Source organism: Macadamia integrifolia, chromosome 10 (genome assembly GCF_013358625.1).
Source record: "Macadamia integrifolia cultivar HAES 741 chromosome 10, SCU_Mint_v3, whole genome shotgun sequence".
NCBI lineage: Eukaryota > Viridiplantae > Streptophyta > Magnoliopsida > Proteales > Proteaceae > Macadamia > Macadamia integrifolia.
The window spans coordinates 24,295,620-24,316,346 of record NC_056566.1 but is presented as its reverse complement, the minus strand read 5'-3'; the positions used below and the strand labels follow the sequence as shown (position 1 = coordinate 24,316,346).

General features: G+C 37.3%; 2 protein-coding genes and 1 long non-coding RNA gene across 3 annotated transcripts; 2 read left to right on the top strand and 1 right to left on the bottom strand.

Annotated features, from left to right (window-relative positions):
- Nucleotides 1-264: 264 nt before the first annotated feature.
- LOC122090623 (dynein light chain 2, cytoplasmic-like) lies at nucleotides 265-7,166 on the top strand. Its single transcript, XM_042660261.1, has 3 exons — nucleotides 265-608; nucleotides 784-889; nucleotides 6,888-7,166. Exons 1-3 carry the CDS (start codon nucleotides 465-467, stop codon nucleotides 6,968-6,970), a joined length of 333 nt encoding a protein of 110 aa, XP_042516195.1. The 5' UTR covers nucleotides 265-464; the 3' UTR covers nucleotides 6,971-7,166.
- Nucleotides 7,167-9,794: 2,628 nt separating this feature from the next.
- Nucleotides 9,795-10,908, bottom strand: LOC122091221 (FCS-Like Zinc finger 15). The gene is made up of 2 exons (XM_042661076.1): nucleotides 10,493-10,908; nucleotides 9,795-10,298 (listed from the first exon to the last, which is right to left on the bottom strand). The coding sequence occupies exons 1-2, from the start codon at nucleotides 10,720-10,722 to the stop codon at nucleotides 10,070-10,072; spliced, it is 459 nt and encodes a 152-aa protein (XP_042517010.1). The 5' UTR covers nucleotides 10,723-10,908; the 3' UTR covers nucleotides 9,795-10,069.
- A 3,516-nt stretch (nucleotides 10,909-14,424) lies between these two features.
- LOC122090645 lies at nucleotides 14,425-20,287 on the top strand. Its single transcript, XR_006143716.1, has 3 exons — nucleotides 14,425-14,613; nucleotides 18,872-18,914; nucleotides 20,092-20,287. It is a non-coding gene; the product is annotated as an uncharacterized LOC122090645 (long non-coding RNA).
- Nucleotides 20,288-20,727: the final 440 nt, after the last annotated feature.

Here is a 20,727-nt window from a genome sequence, read left to right as displayed (position 1 = left end):
ACACCTAACTAACAAGGGGTGGAATGAAAAGGGCATTAGAATCATTTTCCAGAAAGGAAAGAGAGAGACACAAGCTGTCGAGTTGGCATCCGCCGCACCATGGTAGCGTGTTCAGCCTTTTCTTACCATTTAAGGTGTCATTTAAACTTCTACCAAAAAAGAAAAAAGGTGTTATTTTGACGTTATACCTTTTTATTTATTTATTCATTATTTTATACGTTTCCCCGAGTCCCTAATTAAATACTGATCTTATTAGAAAAACAGAGTGAAAGGAAGACGGGAGCAAGAAAAAGCGAAGAGAACTTGGAGCATCCGAGCATAGATTTCCCTCGCACAAGAAGCAAAAGAGTACAGTGAAGCAAAGAGCCAAAGAGTCGGAGCGGAAGTAGCCTGGAACCCCTCCCTCGCCTCCATAAGCTTGGTGCTGGGTCCAAAGCCAAGAGAGAAGAAGAAGAAGAGTAGCGATGGATGAGAGGAAGAGGGGCAAACCCTTGTCCGATGACAAAAAATCGCCTTCAGCATCTCCTGTTTCTGGCAAGAAAGTAATCATCAAAAGTGCGGACATGAAGGAGGACCTGCAGAAAGAGGCGATCGATTGTGCTCTCTCCGTTAGCTCTCTTTCTCTCTCTCCCTTCCTTTTCTCTCTGTATACATTTAAATATAAAAAAAATTTCAGTTCCCCCGCGTCATTTTATATTTTATATATCATCTTTGCTCCCTCTTGGTTTCGTTGAATTGATTTGATCCTGATCTTCCTGCACAAATGGAACACGATTGGTGTAGGCTTTTGAGAAAAACAGTGTAGAGAAGGACGTTGCAGAACACATTAAGAAAGAGTTCGACAAGAAGCATGGACCTACCTGGCATTGTATCGTCGGTCGCAATTTCGGTAAACCCATCATCATCTCTGTTTCCCTCTACCCAACTTCGCACCAAGTCAACATTATTTCTCTATCCAATAAAATTTCTGTATGAGAGGCATTTGAATTATTATAACTTGTATGCGATTATTTGTGTCGCTTTGACATAGCCCTGTCTATGATAGTTGCAGTTAATTTATTTTGAGGAGTAATCAGACCAATTTATAAAGTCAGAATGTTCTTTTTTGTTTGTTCGTAGTAGTACCATAGCTCATCAGTTGGGGAACTAAAAAAATATTTATTATTTTAGAAATGTTCAGTATTCATCATCCACAGGACCAATTACTCCCTTCTATCTTCAGAGCCTACTAATCTAGTGAAATAAATTTATCTTCATAAGTATAGAGATCCATACCAGTCAGTTTCTTGATACACACAAATCCCACTCCCTCCCCCCCTTTTTTTTCTCTCCCTCTTTTCCGGTGGGGGGTTTTTATAGAGGAATTGTGCTAATGCCAAACCCTTTGACATATGTAAAACCATAGGGTATGTTTCAGCATCTCAAACTTCAAACCACGTTGAGTAATTGCAGATTATTGTTATCACCTATCTTTGAAACTACCTTTGGAAGGTTATAACTTGTCTATTTGGCATGGTTTTGGTGCCACTGGGACCTTGTTCACTTTGAGCTGTTTGGGGAAAGTGTCAGTCAGTTTGCTGAGATGGTGTCATACTGTGATAACTTTATTTTCTTTATTGGGGAGTATCCACGGGAGTTGCTAAATTTTAAAGTTTTGAGTTAAAATGTTAACTCTTAGGTTCAGAACTAGAAAGTAGTTTAAAGAATTAGATAATCAGAGTTAGAGGATTTTAGCGAATTGGGTGTCTAGAAGATATAAAAGGTTTCTGTTTTGTTCAGAGGATGAGTGGAATCAACATGCTTTTGAAAATTAGTAAGTTTAGTACCTATTTTTCAATGCATTGTAGATTATATGAAAAGAGGGGGGCGGGGGTAGCTAAGAAATGTAGTTGAAATTTTCTTTGCCTTATGTAATTGAAGTTGAGCCTTTGCTTGCTTGCTGCTTTATTGATCGGTGCCCTATGAGTTATAATGCTAGTTGGTGCCTTCACCAAATTCAGGTCTTCTCTCTCTGTCCCTCTTTAATTATTTGGGATTGATACCTTCTTGCGGCACACCAGTTCTATTTTATACCATCTTCTAAGGTGATCTTAGAGAATAAAAAAAAGTTCATTTTGAAGAAGATTTATTTGTGGGCTCACAATTTGACAGTTTAGATTTGACCCATGTTTTGCGGAAATGAGCTTACGCCATTGCACTTCCATGGCTGGACCGAATTGGCTCAGTATGGAGATTAAAGCGAAGAAGAATTAGATCCAAACCTAGCTTTTGGTCCATTTGAGATGGTTAGGGTTTATTTAATTGTTAGGGCTACTTATATAATTTCATTTTATCTCTGTTGATAGCTATCATACGTTTAGGGAGTTGAATCAAGCTCAAAGTCAGTTTCAGATTTCGACTAGGACTTGGTCTTTGAGTTTCTTTATCTTGGGTGTAACCCATTGGGATGGACATGTTGGAGTTGAATGAAAATGTTATTGAGTTACATTGGTTGCTGCCTACCTTGAGATTTGAAGTCCTGCATCGACTGCTAATTTCTTCTTTACCCTGATCAGATTATCTCTTGTGATGATTTTCCTCCTTATCAGGTGATCTTACCGTATCCCTCCATTACTCTTCTTCTTTGTTTCCTTATTGTCTTCCTTCCTTTCTTTATTCTTCCTCTTCCCTAATATTCTGGTTACTCTTCCCTTCTTCCCTGTTACCTGCTGTACACTTGGTTTGGACTGAGATTTTGGGAGCTAGTTTACCCCCTTTAGGGCAACAGAAACCTTAGGTCCTTGTCCCCAGAATCATCATCCTCTGTAAGGTCCAAACCTGCTGCCACCCCTGGTTGCAATAGTAACCCAAATAAATTGGATGCTTGTTAGTTGGAATCCATCGATCTTTGAGATTATGACCTTCCCGTAAAATTTCAGGCCAATCATGGGCCATAAGGGTGTGACTTCTCACTTTGAACCAAGTCTGGCCACCGCATATTTGTTAATGTCGTGAGGTTGAAGATGAATAATTCTGTTAATTACAAACAGATCCTACTTTTTTTGGGGTGGGGGGGTTGAATATCCTACTTGTTATTACATGAAAGCCCTTCCTTTCTGATTTCTATTTCTATGTATTCCCAATCTATTAAAAAAAATCCAGAAATTTTCTCACTGCAAATTTAATTTATTTCCTGTTTAACCATGATTCTACTTCTTCCTAAAAGAGGTCCTGGACTTCTCAAAAATTAAAAAATTGCCACTATTTAAATATTTTGAGTTTTATCACTAATTTTGGGCCCATAGTGACCTTTTTTTATTTTTTAACCCAGGGTGCATTATGGGCCTAAAAAGAAGGGCAGCTGGGCATGTCCTATAGCAATGGGGCTTGCATTCCTATTTCCAAGGAAATCATCCTGCATCCACCCAACTTTATAATCTTGATTATTTGACTTCTGTGGCATCATATCCTTCAAAAAGGGGGGGGGGGGGTTCGGTTTGTGCAACTTGAATCAAGTGATCCAACAAAATAATGGTAAATGTTATAGCATAGGAAATCAATCTGTTGAGGAAGAAAAAATGGTGGTGATTTGTGATAGGGATACAATTTCTGAAAGTTGTATTTGGTGCTATGTAGTTAATGGTCAGTTTGGATGAGCAATGGGATCTGTTGCATAGAACCTGTGGTTCTACTGGGTGCTGTGTTTCTTGTGACTATTAACTATGATGGTAGGGCTGTATGGGCAGGGTGTAGAGTTGGTAATGATTCAAATGAGTGACCACTGAAGGCAAAGAACTGAAACAGGAAGGATGGTCAACTGAATTTTTCTTGTTTATTATTCTGTCCATGGATTTGCTCTAAGATTGAATGAGAAAGGGGAACTTGAAATCGCCAACATGTTAGGTGATCCATTATATGGTAGCTCTGTGGAGGCAAAGAAATTCTAATTCAGTTTTTGTGCTTAAAAATGTTATCTTGTCTTACATGAAATTTTGAGTCTTAAATGAGTAATTTATTTATGGGAAAAGGCTGTGCGCAGCACTGTGTCTGCCTTTCTCCTCCCCCCTGAAAAAGTCCCCCCTGCTCCTCCCCTTCCACCCACCCCATTGGTTTTGCCACTAGCTCTAGGTAAGCTAGCAGCGTGCTCAATCTACTCCCTTTAGTTATTTTGGGATTGAGGAGGTCCGGGTGATCACAGGTGGATAGGTCTTCCAGTTTTCTCTTTCTACTCCAGTTACAGTATGAGTCCTAATAGGGCAAAAAACAAGAGGGAATTGTAAGGTCATAGCAAGTGTTGGGATAAAGCTATGTTGTTTATAAGGTGATAATAAGTGTATGGGAGGACCAGCAGTCGTATTGGACAAGTTGTGATACATTGATTTGAAGGTTGGAGTCTTCACATCTTTTGGCTTTAGTTGGAGCATTAGGGCTTTTCTAGCTCCTAATCATGGCTGTTGTGTCCTATAAGTGCTACTGCTGGTTACTTATTTTTTTGGTTGCCGGCTTATTTCCAAAGGTGTTCTTTTTGTTCTTGCTATCAAATCTCTTACAAATGATTGTTGCAAGCACGATCACAGCCTCAGAAACCAGTATTTTTGACAAATTCCTGGGTTTATATCATTCCCTGGGGTTGTTCTAAGTATCATACACAGACTTGAAGAATGACCGAGCTTTGAAACACCTCTTGATTTAATAGTTTAGGGTTTAGTAGTAGGCTAAGAAACCTACCAGTCTGTATTGAGTGGCTTTCTGCAATATTTGATCAAACCAAACTTCTAAATTTTTGCTCCAGCAGAAGAGCATTGTTGACTAGACCAAAGGAGGGACTTAAAACACATCCTGTTCAAGTAATCCTTATGTGGATTTCTCTATGACTCTTGAACTAATGTAATCTAGGGTTCAAAAACTCTGGTTTGGATCGCTTATGGGTCCAAGTGTTAAACAACTCAAACAATGAGAATAATGGCAGTTCTGTAATTAACCATAATTTTAAAGCTTTACTAAGGTAAATAAAGAGGAATTTGTATTTAAAGAATGTGGGCAATCTTTGTATTAACAAAAAATAAAGGACAAAAGAAATTAGATAGGAGAGAAGAGTATTTTTGGAAGTTAGAATAATGGGGTGTTAAAATTATATTGTGATGTGGTTGTCTTCCAACTCTCTTCTGTGAGCCATTGCAGAAAACCAGCAAGACTTCGTTAGAGAGAATTCTCCCACCTGATATTAAAGGAAGTGAAATTTTAGGGGAGGATTCCTAACTCACTATCTTGTTTAACCAACCCAACAGGCACCCAAACCTGAGCCCAACAGTTGATGGCAAGCTTCTGAAATCACGCTTGGCGGGAAAAAATGATACCAGCTGAGATACCAGACTGATATATCCTGTTGTCTTTCTGGATTTCAAGTAATGCCTGTGTCCCATACTATCTCCACGCATCATATATGGTGCATTTGGAGTGAAGGCCCATCACGAGAAGGATCATACTATACCTGTATCTACAACAATCAAGGGGAAATACTGTTGACTTTACAATGGGATTATGCTTCCTTCAGGAAATTACATAAGGTTCTGATCAATGAAAGATGTAACGAGGAAAGGATTCCTTGGAAATCTCATGCCAGAGAGAATATACACCAAACTGAAAAAACTAATAGGGCTACCCAAGAAGGCAACTCCAAACAGATCGAACCCACATACATAATATGTCTAGTGAGGAGGATCCTGGCTTTGATCGTTGTGCAATAGGGTTTTCATGGAAAATGTTGAAAGCTGATAAGGGAGGAACAGAGGGAAGTGTTGAGGAATTGCATGAGGTACTTGAACTGGGGTCCTAGTGCCTACTTTGTCTCTCTAATTCTGGAGAAAGATGGAGCGGAAGATGTAAAATATTTTTCGTCATTCAGTTTACTGCAGTGCTGCTAAGATTTTTGTAGAGACACCACCCTCCATATCAAATGAAAACTTTGGGTGTGAGGCCTTTTCGCTTCTTATTTATTTGCCCATGGAGCAGTACTACAACCTAGCTGAACTAAACTAAGCTTTATGACTAAATGGGGTCAGCTACACAGATCTTATTTTGCCTTTCATTTCTATTCAGAGCCATACTTGCTGTCAACCCTAATCCAAGAACATCCTTTCTCACTGCTTCTCCTAAATTCATTTGGGTGTCCAAGTAACAGTAATCAGTGGCTATATCAAATTGATCAAGTGTTCTCAGGCATTTTTTAAAGTGATTAAAGGACCTGATTTGTAATGAGTTCAGTACCATTGTTCAATCATAGATGCCCATCTGTAAGTAGAAATTCAGCAGTTGTTAACTCTCTCTCTTCCTTTAACTCCCTCCCTTCCTTTAAGCTATTCTTCTAGCGTAACTAAAGTTTGATTAGTAGCCATTACAGTTGATATTTTCTCCTAAATTTCAATCTCATTAATATCGAAAGGTTTTCTGTATCACTTAATTTTTTATTCCCTTCAATTTTTCTCCCCTCACAGTTCATTGTTATGATTATGCAGTCCAACTAGTTCGGCCGTCAGTTGCATAAAGTGACAGCCATAATGTTACTTTTTAAGGAATCTAAGTAGGCTCCATGTCAAAGAGATTGGACATTGACATGAATAAAATTCACTCTTATTTTCATATTTCTCTTATTCTTTTCTGATGCAAAATTTATTTTATATTTTTTGACATATAGCATATAAGTAAGTTTTTTAAATTACAGTGTGATTAGAAAGAAATAATCATGCAGGTGAGTCTGTTAGCTGCATCATCTAGTTGATATCTTTAAAATGCTACCTATGTTTCACTTGTTGTCAAAATGAAGTCTGGCATATTCTTTTGGTAAATACAGTCCAATGCTCTGATACAGCTATTCCAATTGACTATTTACTTTCTGGTTCTATTTGTAGGTTCATATGTCACTCATGAGACAAACCACTTTGTCTACTTCTATTTGGATCAGAAAGCAATATTGCTATTCAAATCTGGTTGATGGTGGGGGTTGGTAATGAGATGGTGGTGAGTTTACGATTAGGTGACTACATATAGCAAATGTATGTAACTATGTGTCAACTGAATACTTGGCAAGCAAAATCTCTTGCAGGATATTGTGCTCAATCTGTATACTTACACTTCAAATGGGTTCTTCTAGTGGAATGCTGCCTCTGGGATTGAATTGGAACACTAAATCTCTTGGTTGATTAATCACTAGGTTTCTTTTCTTTTTCCATTGATTTAATCTGTTTTAACTAATGCTGGTTTTTGAAAGCTTGTCTACTGTGGTAAATTGGCACATAGTGCTCTACTTAGGATGCAGGGGGAGGCCATTTGTGCAATGCTGCTGGCTGAAAACAAAGGTTTAAAAACTCGGAATCGGGATTTGGGTTCATCCCGACAATTGATTTTGATGGAACGGATTGGAATCGGTGAGAAATCGATAAGAATATGCCCAAATATACCATAACCCTAGTAAGGGTAATCACTTATTGACTATTTGAAAGCATATTTTGTAGGTCTAAGAAGGAATGGAAGTAAGTTTTTGAAACCCCAAGGGAGAAGCCAAGTTGGTAAAGGACTTTCACCTCAGGAAGGGTGTGGTTTTGAGTTTGACTTCTCTTATTTCTTTGGGGTCACTCACACGAGTGTTAATTGTTCTTCACTGGTTTTTGTTAAAAGTTGAATGATTTTTATTCAATTTCAGTATAACTCAATCTATACGGTTATGGGATTAATTTGAATTTACGGAACTAGGTAAATCGAAAACCTGGATATCCATCATTAGAGAGAGAAAAGAAAAGTCCTTGAATTCCTACAAACTACTCCATGCGAGTGTTGAAGTTGTCTTCCTGAACAAAGCTGAAATACCTCGTACTCCTATCCCTTCATTCATATTCCTCTCAACCATATCTGATCCTTGTCCATTTTTCATTCTCTCTCTTTATCATATCCCACTTAATCAAGATAGGTTAAAGCAGCCTACCTGCCTATGTGCCATACTCTAGTAATGTTTATCCATTACTAATGCTAGTGGATAGGGTCCATCATGAATCATGGACATTTCAACTTTTGAATCCGTGACTGATAATTGACAGTCATGACTTTGGCCTGGATCTTTGTACAAATTGTTCTCATATGCCCTTTACTAATTTTTTTCTTATTGGCTTCACCAGAAACAAAATCGTTCCCCACCTGGAAAGTGTTAACAGTTTTCTTCAAGTTATTTTGAGTGGAGCCGGATTGAAGGCAGTTCATTTGTTTGCCTGAGAGGGAAAAGAGAAATGTAAAAATTAAAATTTTTTGAAGAATTTAATGAAATATTTATTTGAAATAGTTGGATTTTATCCTGATTGAAAAAATATATTAATTTTTTTCTTTATATTATTTTTTTAGGGTGAAAAGGTAAGGTTATAATTTTTATAGTTCGCCACGTTGCTTAGCAAGCATTCCATCCATCAAACTGATGGAAATGCTTGAAAATTGCTTAGTGAAGATTATATAGTGGTTCAAAATAAAATTTTGTTTTGATGAACATTTTATTATTATTATTATTATTATTATTATTATTATTATTATTATTATTATTATTATTATTTTACAAATCAAATATCTTTGTTCTCATATGGGGTTGATTGCACATCAGTTATGCAAGGGAATTTGTGTGAGTTAAGATGATCTTGGGTTCCTTGATCTCATAAACCCATTTACGGTGTTTGAGTTCTCCTAAAGTCTGTATCAAAGGCATCAAATTAGCTAATTCTCGATTCTGATTTTTACTTGAAATGGGTGACCTGATGCCAAAGTGAAACCCTTAAGAAAGAATTATTTGTCACCAGGCACCCTGAAGCAAAGAAGAGCCATTTAGAAAAAACTACTTGATCTAGGGTGGGCTGGCATGGACGTTCAAGGAATTGTGATGGTATTTGACAATTCTATATTAATCATATGGGAATTCATTTGTCAGGGAAGTGTGATTGTAATTTGGTATCTTATAATTTCATATAAATTATATGGAGAGTGATCCTACATCAATTATAAAAGAGATTTGATGTAAATTAATATCTAGACCAAATCTCAATTCCGATCCATTCATACCAAAAAACTCTAAAAAACTCTTGAATCAGTAAACTTCTTGGCTGGAAGCCTCCAAGGGCCGATTCTAGGGTTAATAGAACTGAGTCAAACCATAAACGGGTCGGAGTCTGGATGGATTCGATCCTCGATTCCGTTTTCGAAACCTGACATGATATTGACAGTTTCACATGATATTGACACTTCCAGTTGTAAAAAAAAAAAAAAAAAAAGTTAAATGTACGTAGTAAGTACGTCTCTAAAAAAGAAGATTTATCAGATCAGTAAACTCCATATCCGTGTGTTCAGTAAAATTATAATAACCCATTCAACGTGCCACCTGGCAAAATATCTAATCCTGGTGTGGGAAAATTATCTGAACTGACACGGAGAAAGAAAGAAACTTATATCTCTGTACTAACACTGGGAAACTCTGACAATTTACAAATGAGATGTCAAAGGATCCAACGGTTCTCACCCATGGTCTGGTCATTCAAAGCAGATACTGCGATGGGCCCACAAAAAAACTCCCAAGTGGCGACAACAAGTGGACAGAGACACTCACCAGCAAGAGAGCAATAGTTAGGTCACAGGTGGTGGGGAACTGGACCCCACGGTCCCCACATCGTGGATTTATGCAATTAATCCAATCTTCGTTTTTTGGTGCGGGTAATTATAACCCACTTTCTCATACTATTGCTTTCCTGTTTCCACGTGGCTTCGCTTCTTTATGTGTAAGCAATGACAAGTAAGCACAATCTTCATCATTATCTCTCAATTAAAACGTAATTACTGCTTAACAATACTAATAATTGATTGATTACAGCTAACACCTCCACCGCCGACAGAACAAAACTCGCCGTCCCCGGCCACCCATTCCGGCGGCGAAGGTTTACTTACTTACATGGAAGCGAAAAAAACGACGAAGGCGCCATTTTTGGTGATACACATTACACTTGAACCTAAAGGGACAAGAACATCATTTGGAGATTTCCCAGAATCTAATCTCGTAATCTCTCTCCTGCTACACAAATCCACCTGCTCTGTTCCTGATCTCTCTGCGATGGGAATGACGAGAAGAAGAAGAAGAAGAAGAAGAAGAAGAAGAAGGAGAAGGAGAAGGCGACGTCAACGATGTGGGTTTCACTTTCACATTCATGGCTGCCGGTGAGCATTTCTTCCTCCGGACACTCTCTTCATCTATGAAAATATGTCTACATCTGCACTCCACGCTGCAAAACGCTCGATCTCCTCTGTATGTGAGAAAAGAGAATGAGTTATTCAAAGAGAGATTAAGAGATCCATGGTAAAGACAATCTTCCTTCCCACCCATTTAAGGAAAACCAGCGTTTTGAACTACCAGAAAAAGAAAACAAAGGCATGCGAGCTCCCCCCTCCCTTACCCTAAAGGAGAAAAAAAATCTTAAAGAGGGATGGTTTTTCTTACTTGTACATGTAGATGTCTTGGCCAGGCAAGAGTTTCTGTTTACAGAGAAAACAGGAGTCGAGAAAAGTGATGGCCGGAAGAGATGACGGAGAGTACAGAGAAGTGGGTGTCGAAGCAACCGACGACGAATTAGTAGTTGCAGAAGAGGTTTTGATCATGTTAACTTTGTTGATGACTGGACCCTTGTCGATATTATTCTGGGCTTCAAGCAGAATCCGTAAACCCACCATCTTTCATCCTCTCTCTCACGAACACATAGGACTGCAGCTTCGGCGGCTGTGGTGATTTTGTGTGCTTAGTTCTTAATAGAACAAACAAAACTGAAGATTTAATTTAAGGAACAAGGAGAGAGCGAGAGAGAGAGAGAGAGAGAGAGAGAGAGAGAGAGGAGGAGGAGGAGGAGGAGGTGGAGGACTGGGAGGTTGGACCGTAGGAGAGAGAAATAGAGAAAGAAACAATGGTAGGTGGGTCCTCATTCCTCATCTCCATGGCAGAAAGATCAGGATAAAAGGACGATCATGGCTACCTAAGATCTTTAACTTCTATTTCATCTTTTCTGCCACGTAGCGTTGATCATCTTCTCTGGGCTTTACTCCAAATTATGATTAGCTGTCCTGAAATCTAAGACGTAACTTCGCTACCTATAAAGGTTTCAGAAGTTGCTTATGGGTTCTGCAACTTCAATTGTTTTGGAAGAAATTTTGATATGGGGGGGTGTGTACTGTGTTGCTACCTATGGTGGAATGCTTTGAGGGGATCCTAATCATGTGGCTATTACACGATCATAGTTAAAAGCACTCCCATATGGTCAACACTTCAGGGTCAACAGATTCATGTTGAAACTTGAAACAAACATGGAATGGTAGCTAAAACTGTTTACTCCATATAGTTTGGTGAGAGATTAGACTCAGTGGAAAATTAAGTTGTCTGCACGATCATCAAGTAGTCATAAGTTAAGTTTGACTTCAAAACGTGTCAATATAATGAAATATATTTTTTTAAAAAAGTCAATTTATTTAAGTAATATTCATAACAAATGGCTGAGATGTTGCAAATTGATTTAAGATATGACTAATTTCCTTATTTTACTTTTGTTAATCAAGGTGTTCCGATAGCTTAAATGCACTTCAATTAATTCTTCAGGAGATTAGCATCGCAAACCATCTCCACTCATATCTTATGTGTCCTCATTAGGAAGCTTTGTTGTAATGACTAAATCATCCATCTACATCAAGGAAATTGCCACCCCACTCTGTAAGCTATTTTTATACTCTATGTGAATTTTTTTTCTCGTCAACAATCTTGTTTTTTCTTCAATTGTAGGACCAAGTTTTTATTTAATTCATGGAAAAAAGTATTTCAAATCATTGATGAGAATGGTGGGGATTGAGATTCTCTCTTCACCCAAGGTGTCGAAAAACTTTGACCTAATTCCTTTTAATGAAATAATATTTTTTTTTCTTACATTTCTGTTTGGAAGATATGGCGTGTCAGCGGGGTTTTTACTTATTCACCACATGGAGGGATGATTTCGACTGTTGTCAAGTTTAATAACATCTTAACTTTATGGCATGCAATTTATGCGATTATTGCAATCTTCTTCGAGTTTCTTTAGTGATCTAAGTTTCTCAAACATAAGAAACTTTTTTTTCAAACAACTTTTTAAGCCTCACCTATAGGCAAAGCAAAGTTGAATGAGATAGATTAAAACATAAAATAATTAAAAAAAGTATAAAATTTTCTTGACTCGTGTGGTGAATTCACTGTGGATCCAAAGGAGCAGCCCCCTCCCCTCCCCTCCCCTCCCCTCCCTCGAGTGGCTTGGAAGCCCTAATGGGTGTAGGGAAACTTGGTCAAAAAAAAATCATAATTAGATCATGTAAAGGACAAATCCACATGAATGCTAAACTAAAGTACTAGCTTGCCATACATGTTAGATAAGAGTCGACATCATACGATGGTTCACCTTGAACTGTTGCGGGCACATTGTGTTTGCCTGTCTCTTCCTTTATAATGAAATGACCCCTTGCCCTCCTCTATTCCCTCCTCCCATATGCCTGTTGTCCGTTAGCTTATATGGAATGAGTAGTGTATTTATTTCTTCTCCCTTTGTTAATATAAAATATTAACAAAATACTCTTGTAGACTCTATGGTTTTTTTTTTTAATAATTAATTTAGAAAAGTAGCAACTTCATTCTACTATTCTCTGAAATAAATAAATAAAATAATTAAGAACCCCTTAATATATGTTTTAAGTCTAAGGGATTGGGGATTCTACTTTTTAGTGATCTGAAAAGTTCAGTTACTCAAGTAGTTTTTTAATATATATATATATATATATATATATAAAGAAGAAATGGAGGTTCCATTACTTAATGGTTAATTAACTTTGAGAACTTGATGATAGTGGAAATTGAAACTGAAAGGTCCTAATCATGGGTGTATAGAATCTCATGCTGGAGATAACTAAAGTGGAGGACAATTCAAATATTCTTTTAAACACAATGAATCTTATTCTCAACAATTTAGGAATAAATGCCCGTCAAAAGCTTGAACTTGACATTCTAATGGGAGACAAATATGGCCATATCCAGGCAAAACGCTGAAGATGTCTTCCACTTAGATGTCATATTGCTTCTTTTTTTTTCTTTCTTAATGATAGATATTCAGGCCTTCAGCATGATTAGTTTCTTGGGTCCAAATTAAATTTACAATCGTATGAATTAGATTGAATCGTATTGGGATTGAATGTAAATCATTCAATTTTCATCGAAAATAATGAATAACACTAAAACCGCCTTGTGAGTGGCTCCAAGAAAGTAAGAAGAGTTAAACTCATAACCACACGCTTGTTGAGGTGAAAGTCCCTTACCAACTCCGTTACCCTCTTAAGTTGCCATAAACTTTGCTTTAAAAAAGGAACGCAAATGAGTTGTCACAAATGTATAATTTCGACAACTTGAGGTACAAGGTCTAAGGTTCTATGTATCAAGTTTGGCCTATAAGTACTTGATAACGATCCTTTGTTTGATGAGTTATAAAACATAGATTAATCTATAATTATGGATAATAATTTACAAAAAATGGTTTCCTAGTTGGCCCACTTGGGAATACCCTATATGACTATGATATTTGTCATGTGGTGCATCAAATAGGGTTAAAGTTTGTATAGAAATAGGGCCAATGTGCTTCACCCATATGATTTTGATCATATATTTTTTTTACCCGTAATTTTTTTTATATCATACATTAAAATAGAGATATATAATAATAATAAAATTTTAATTTTAGAAAACTATTGAAAAAAAAAAAAAGGCAACTGAAAAACATGAGAGAATGTCGATTCAAGCATGATGCTATATAGTTGAAGTTGGGTTTGCAATTTAACACATGGTCAATGCCAATACTGCTTCATCATCCTTCCATATGGTATTATCCAAGTGGACCACATAGGTTGGCAATATGAAGAATCTTTTAATGTAATTTACACTTATAAATAAATAAATAAAAATAACATACATTACTTTATCTTTGTCAAACCCTTAAACTGATTGGCAAGATATATATAGGGAAAAAAAAAAAAAAATGACGAATCGATGCAGGACTGTACTGTCAAAAAGTTGGCCTACGTCGGTAGGTTTGATTTGAACAGACTAGTTTACGCCTGAAATTGGTTTAATCGATTACTAAACATGTTGGGCTCAAGCATTGATTGATTAATAATCGGACATTCCTAGTGCTAAATAGTGATTCAATAGTTGATCAGGACTGAGTGAATCGGTCTCCATTGTTTTATATCGGTTTGGAGTTGATTGGAATCGGCCTCCATATTTTTATTCTGAAAAACTACCGATTCAGGGGAATCTTGGTTAGAATATTTTGAGTTAGAACGGCAGAAATCGGGATTGTTCCGATCGATTCCAATGCTAATCGGCTGATTCCCGATCCGATTATCGGATTTTTGAAACCCTGGGTTGAACTGTTCCCGCTCCGGAGGCAACAAAACAATGTTCTCAACCCCACGGAGACACGGAGTTGAGGGTTGGCATCCGTGAACGCGGGACTCGTCGTCTCTGTCTCTTTCTCCTCCTCTACCCGCTCCTGCAGATATGCTCAAGAAGTGAGTCTCTCTCTCTCTCTCTGTAATTAGCTTCGTGCTCCCAGTGTTAAAGTTTAGAAACTTGAAAGTTTTGACTTACTGGGTCTTTTCATATGACATCCTTTTTCTTCTTTCCTTCACAGATGTAGTGTTCAAATTTATTTCGTGATGAGAGAAATCAATTTAATCGTCTCTATATTTATTGGATTTCATCCAGAGATGATGGATCACAGGCTGGTTTTATTGATTCTGTTTTCTGCACCTCGTGACAAGTCTGTAACCAATCACCTCAAATGTATATATTGCAGTTCTAGCTACATTTTTGTATATGGATTGCACTGCTATCTTTTTATCTGAAAAATTATGAATTTTTTGTTGTTAGTTGTTATGCATTGTACCTGTCCAATACATTCCCCAGAAACGGCTCTAGGTAGGGGGCATAACCGTTGACATGGATTTTTGTTTGTGGGTTAGCACTAATGTTTAAGCTCCAGGGGTTCAATGATAGGGTTTAGGGTTCAATTCCTAAAATTGAAGAATCTATATGGAGGGAAAATGGAATAGGGCTGGATAAAAGATGACGAAGGAATTAATAAATTATGAGTTATTTGGTCTTTCGCTTGCCATTGGAAAGGATCTGAAAAGTAGAACGGCAACAATACTAGAGAGGAAAGATTGAGGCTGTGGGTCTCTTCCAAATTGCATAATTTTTTTTTTAATTTTCTTTTGGGTGAGGTGGGGTGGGGGGAAGTGGGGGAATGGGTTAGGCTGAGGGAGTAAGGCAATAGAAGGATTTGGTCGAAAATTTCTCCTTGAATGAGGACTTTAGCCTACTTTAGCCTACCATCTGACAAAGAGAACATAACAGTTACTAGCTAGCTAGTTAAAAAAAGCAACCTCCTTAATTAATCTCCATTCAATCTGTTCTAAACCCAAAACCTGATTTTACTTTTGTATTAAAGTTTGGATACTAGTATTTGCAGAATATTCTGGTTTTAGTATTTTTTGTAAGTTCCATCTTCGGTTATTATCAGGAATTTTATTATAATTTGGAATTTAAGTTGGAGCCTCAGAGTCATGTTAGAAATCTGTCATAGGGCTTGGTGGATTCTTTATCATTTGTATGTGTTTAATTGAATGTGCTTTAAATGTCTTTGAATATGGAATTGGAACGGAGTAGTACAATTGGAATCTTGATTATGGAAACCTAGTCCTTATTTTATTATTTTATGCTCTCTAAACCTGCATCTTCTTTGAAGGTGCCAGTGCCTCGCACTGGTAAATCCTGTGGTCTGTCATACCCTAGCCCAGGGATAGAATCTTGCCTTTGTCCTCCTCCTGCACAAATATAAAAATAAATTAATAAATAAGAGAGAAACCTCCACCAATTGAAAAAGAAAAGGATCCAGTTGCTCCCCCCACTCCCCCGGGTTCTTACTTTCATTGTCTCCTACTAAAGTTACTTTCACAGCTATTCTGCTCAGTCCCATAGCAATATCAGCCTATCAGGTTTTTTTTTCTCCCTCTGAGAGTTTTTTTTTTTTGGGATAGATATTCTTATCTTATTTGCTGATTTCTGCATCTGTTTGAGCCATAATATGTCTCTATCTATTTGTGCTACTTTAGAAAGTTTTTGTTTCAACAGTTTCCTTGTAGTTCAGCCTTAAAAATATATAAAACTTAGGTCTATTTCAGTTCCTAACTTGCTTGGTTTAGATTGGTTTGCTTGGCTTGCAATGCGTGCACATTTTGTGTGTGTGTGTGTGTGTATGTGTGTAAGAAATCTCCACTGACTTCTAAGCTTCGTTTCTAATGGTCTATCTGACTATCTGTAAGGAAGCAAAAAACTTGTCTGAGAACCTGGAACTTTTGATAGGCTTCAACATTGAGCTCAGGGGTGCAATGTACAAAGGAAAGGAAACTTCTAAAACTCCAACTGTTTCTATTTAAGACTTATAAAGTTTTAAACTTTAAAAACTAAAAATATTGTCGTAGACCTGTTAACAAGTCTAAAAGACCAAATCAGCATATCTCAAATCATTTGAAATGCATTTTTGTAACTCAAAAAAGGGCGTATGCATGAGGCTCCCGCCACTGCGGGGTCTCGGAGTGGCTGGAGCCTCGTGTACTGGTTACACATTTTTTTGAGTTTAGAAAAAAAATGTAATTATCTTCTGCTTTGGGTTATGAAGGATAAAACTGTTGATCCAATAACAAAGTGAAACTGTTGAACATTCTAAGAATCTTTATTTCGTGAGTTCTCTCACCAGAAAAAAATAGATCCATGGACAATAATGGCAAACATTTCATTCCGTGCCTTCTATTTTTTTTTTCCGGTGCTCCTAACAATCTTCTTTCTTTATTTATGATAGAAATAGTGGCCATATGTTTTGTGCACTGACTGAACCAGAGAGGTCATAGGTTCTAGAGTATTGTGTGATTGATGGGGGTATGAAGAAAACTTGTGTGGTAATTTTATATTATGGCCGTATGACCAGACATTGAAGATCTTTCGTAAGACAGACAGATGGCTTGAAAGAGTGGGTCTTTTCTACATGGCATTGGGCTATAGAACTGAAACTTATCATTGGGAAAAGGGATATGTGAGGATTACATCAACACTTCTCAGGCTGCCATCTATCAATCACTCAGAAACAGAAACAAATGCTGGTCAGGATATTAGACCTGTCCTGTATTTTAGAATGAGTGGCAAATTATTTTTATTTTGATAGCTAATTCCTACAGGTATAAAGGATTGCTAGAGTGACACTGATAATCATGGATTAATGGAAGCACATTTGGCTCCAAGTTTCAAGGTGTGAGTTTGCCCACATGGTGCCTCACAGTCACAATTGGGGTATTAAGCTTCAAGATTATTAGCTCTAGCCTCTAGGAAATTCCCTTGAGGTGAGCCTAAATGTTGGCCTTGCACACTTAATAAAGCAGTATATAATCGGATGGCGTCTGTAGTGGACCATATAGCAGATTTGGGATGGATTGATTTAAACACCACCTATGATTTTACGCATTTATATCATATTTGAATGCTGCCTCCTGTCACAAGTACATGCCAGCGGGTGCGGCCGATGGGAGGACACGTGGGTGCATCTTTAGCGCGGGGCAGCACTAATGTAGATAAGTCACTTAATGGGCTTATTTTATTGCAAATAAGCCTTAGGTTGGGTTATGTATGTGTTGGGCCTTTGATCCCATGAGTTTTCTTTATAATGGGCCATTTTAATGGGCCTAAAATATGGATAGAAAGTAGAAAAATGAGATTTAATTCATTAGTTTAGTTATAGTCCTGTTTTGACTTTATCTTCTTTGTTATTTCAGTTTCCTAGTCATTTTAGGTTTTCCAATTAGTTAATGATTGGGTTAGGCCATTCATTTTTAGTGTTTGAGTCAGTTTTGAGTCTTCTATATAAGTTTGTAAGGGGCTACAACATTGAACACGAATTTATTAATGAAAAAAAAAAGATGGCTTATGCTGTTGTGCTGTGGGATGCGGTTGGGTGAGATGCCTAAACCTGAGGGTGAGGTGCCCACTAGTTCTTCTTCCCCCTTCTCAACCTTCCATAGAATTCTCTTTCTTTTCTTCATTCTCTTATTTCTGTTTTGTTCATACTATCTGTCCCTAATTCTGATTTTTATTGAATTTACTCAAGGTCCTACTTGGGATTGGATCACAAGTGATTCGATCTTACATTAAGCACGGTTTTGTCGCACCTGTTGTGTCTAGGTGCAGGTACACGCTAGAGGGTAGTGTTCTTTCTTCCTTCAATTATTTAAGTTTCATACCTTTTTACATCCTAAATGAGGAAGGGAAGCAATGGTTTCATCACTTTCACTTTGTCAAGTTTTGTGAGCAAGGTAAGTCCTATTATATCTTTGAGTTTTATGATGCAACTCTGTAGGAAGACTTCCTGGGATCAATTCCCAAGGAATCCATAATGTTTGAACAGCTTCAAGATACCTGTACCAGTTTTAATTAATTAGTGAAGGTAAGGGTAAAGAAGAAAGTAAAGGAACTTAATGAGTAAAGGTAACGGGAAAACAAAAAGAAATTGTAGGATAACCGTGTTAAAAATATTGTATTCTTAAAGGCACTTTTGTTTAGAAATGAAGTGAAATGTAAAAAAGAAAAAGGACACTTTTCAATGGTGTTTGGTTGGATGTGTGAGTGAAAAATATATTGATTTTACTTCGCTGGTTATTTTCACTCACTTTAGTTTTAACCGAATGGACCCTAAGTGTTGCATTTTGTCTTATGTTGCAGATGAAGCAATTATATTGAGGACGAGTCAACCAACTTGATCATTGTAAGAATGCAATGTTAATGTCATGTACTTCTAAGTTGATATACTTGTGTAGTGTTTGCTGGTCCTACTTCAGGGTTTGGGGGTGGGGATGGGAGTGGGTTTTTCCTCTTCTCGTTATACAAGCATTTGATTACATCGAATGGGGGTAGTAAATATTCATTTTATTTTTCATTCTCTGTGGAAATGGTTAAAGAGGATATTGGTTTGGGAGAGTCTCATCCTTGTGTGAACATTTTACCTCTGTATACACTTGAGAGTGGTCTTTAGATGAACCTTAGACGAATCCTCATTCATATCACATGCAATCCCTGCTAACTCGTGGGCTATCACAATTGACATGTCCAATAGATAGTAGGCGGTACACAGTAGATTGTAATACCATTTGCTTTTAAGCAGAGAGAGATTCACTTCTAGAGAACATCTCTGATTGTGCTCGACTCTATTTTGTTGCAGCCTTGCTGTTTCAGCTTATTGTCAAGGTATCTTGTTGCCTGAGTCCATTGTCACCAAGAGTTCCATTTCTCTAAGTGTCCTTCTGGACTCATGTTGGGCTTCGCCTTTGGCTTAAACTTTCTGTCCTCTAATGTTGGAGATCTTACATCAATTCAAGACCATACAATTGCTGTGCAAACATGGTTGGTCTTTTGTTTCCCAAGACCCCCAAGCTTTCCATCTCTTCCCTTTCCCTTGTGGCTCGCGTACCATTTTTATGCCCTTATATAATTACTCTCAAGCTGGATGGTAGAACATCAGTTGCCTGGCAGGCCTGATTTATTTTTAATTTTTGTCATAAGTGAGACTTTTGTATTTCTTACAATTGACGAAGGGGAAAACCCCATTACATATAAAGGAGTAAAATTGAATCATTGCTTTGGAGACTACCCCTTCCCATTGTTAGCACTCACCTGCCTCCCCGGCAAGTTTCTTCCCTTGGAGTTTCCATGATTCCAAAATTTTTTAAGGCACACAAATGCATCTCAAGGAGCTGCCTTGTCCATATCATTCTTATGTGCTTAACTGCACAATAGATTGGCCATCGACTATAGTGAACCAACTAGTTGCTGAAGCTGTAGGTCATCCCTTTTGAGGTCAGATACTAAAAAAAACACAAATTTTCCAATAACAGATTTTGTGGTACTGTATTAATCCTTGAAAATGCCGTTGGTTCTCTTTACAGATGAATCAGCACTCTAGCACAGAAGATCATAAGCGGAATCAGAACCTTCAAACATCTGGTCCTTTAAAAGCTCTCATATAAGAAGACAGAGAAATGCTGTCAAACTGGATCTCAAAAGCTGGTAAGAGCAAAACTGAATTGACTGATTATGAGTTTACTTGTAAAACGAAGTTCAGCATAAATTTTTATTTATTTATTTATTTTTTTTTTTGGGGGGGGGGGGGAAAGTTAGCATTCTTGTGATAAATATTGGGATGGAATTACTTTTTTTTTTTTTTTGGTGCTTAATTTTTTTGTTCTCACTCTTTTTTAATTATGCATCATTAGATTAGGTAAAGATTGACTTAAATCCTTGTGTCAAGCTGATATATATCTAGAAGTTGCATAGTAAGGTGTTTTTTAATGTATCATAAGCACACCCATGCATTTATTCACCATTTTCATGCATTTAGCGTATCTTGCATCTCTCCAATACGGTTCTCAAGATATCTCCCTTGATACAATATCTGATACCGATACCTAAATCCTTGTCTCTACCTTTATTTATTCAGAGAATTTGCAAAACCATGAAGTAGTTCTCAAAGAGAGAGATTTTATGTATTTTTTATGTACACATTGCTGTTGGTACATGCCCCT

What these genes read in the sequence shown, in the direction of transcription:
- LOC122090623 (XM_042660261.1), top strand. Translation starts at nt 465, where the DNA reads ATGGATGAGAGGAAGAGGGGCAAACCCTTGTCCGATGACAAAAAATCG. An exon ending in CGATCGATTGTGCTCTCTCC is followed by an intron (nt 609 to 783) that starts GTTAGCTCTCTT and finishes CGATTGGTGTAG; the next exon opens with GCTTTTGAGAAAAACAGTGT. An exon ending in TATCGTCGGTCGCAATTTCG is followed by an intron (nt 890 to 6,887) that starts GTAAACCCATCA and finishes TTCTATTTGTAG; the next exon opens with GTTCATATGTCACTCATGAG.
- LOC122091221 (XM_042661076.1), bottom strand. Translation starts at nt 10,722, where the DNA reads ATGGTGGGTTTACGGATTCTGCTTGAAGCCCAGAATAATATCGACAAG. An exon ending in CAAGACATCTACATGTACAA is followed by an intron (nt 10,299 to 10,492) that starts GTAAGAAAAACC and finishes TCTCACATACAG; the next exon opens with AGGAGATCGAGCGTTTTGCA.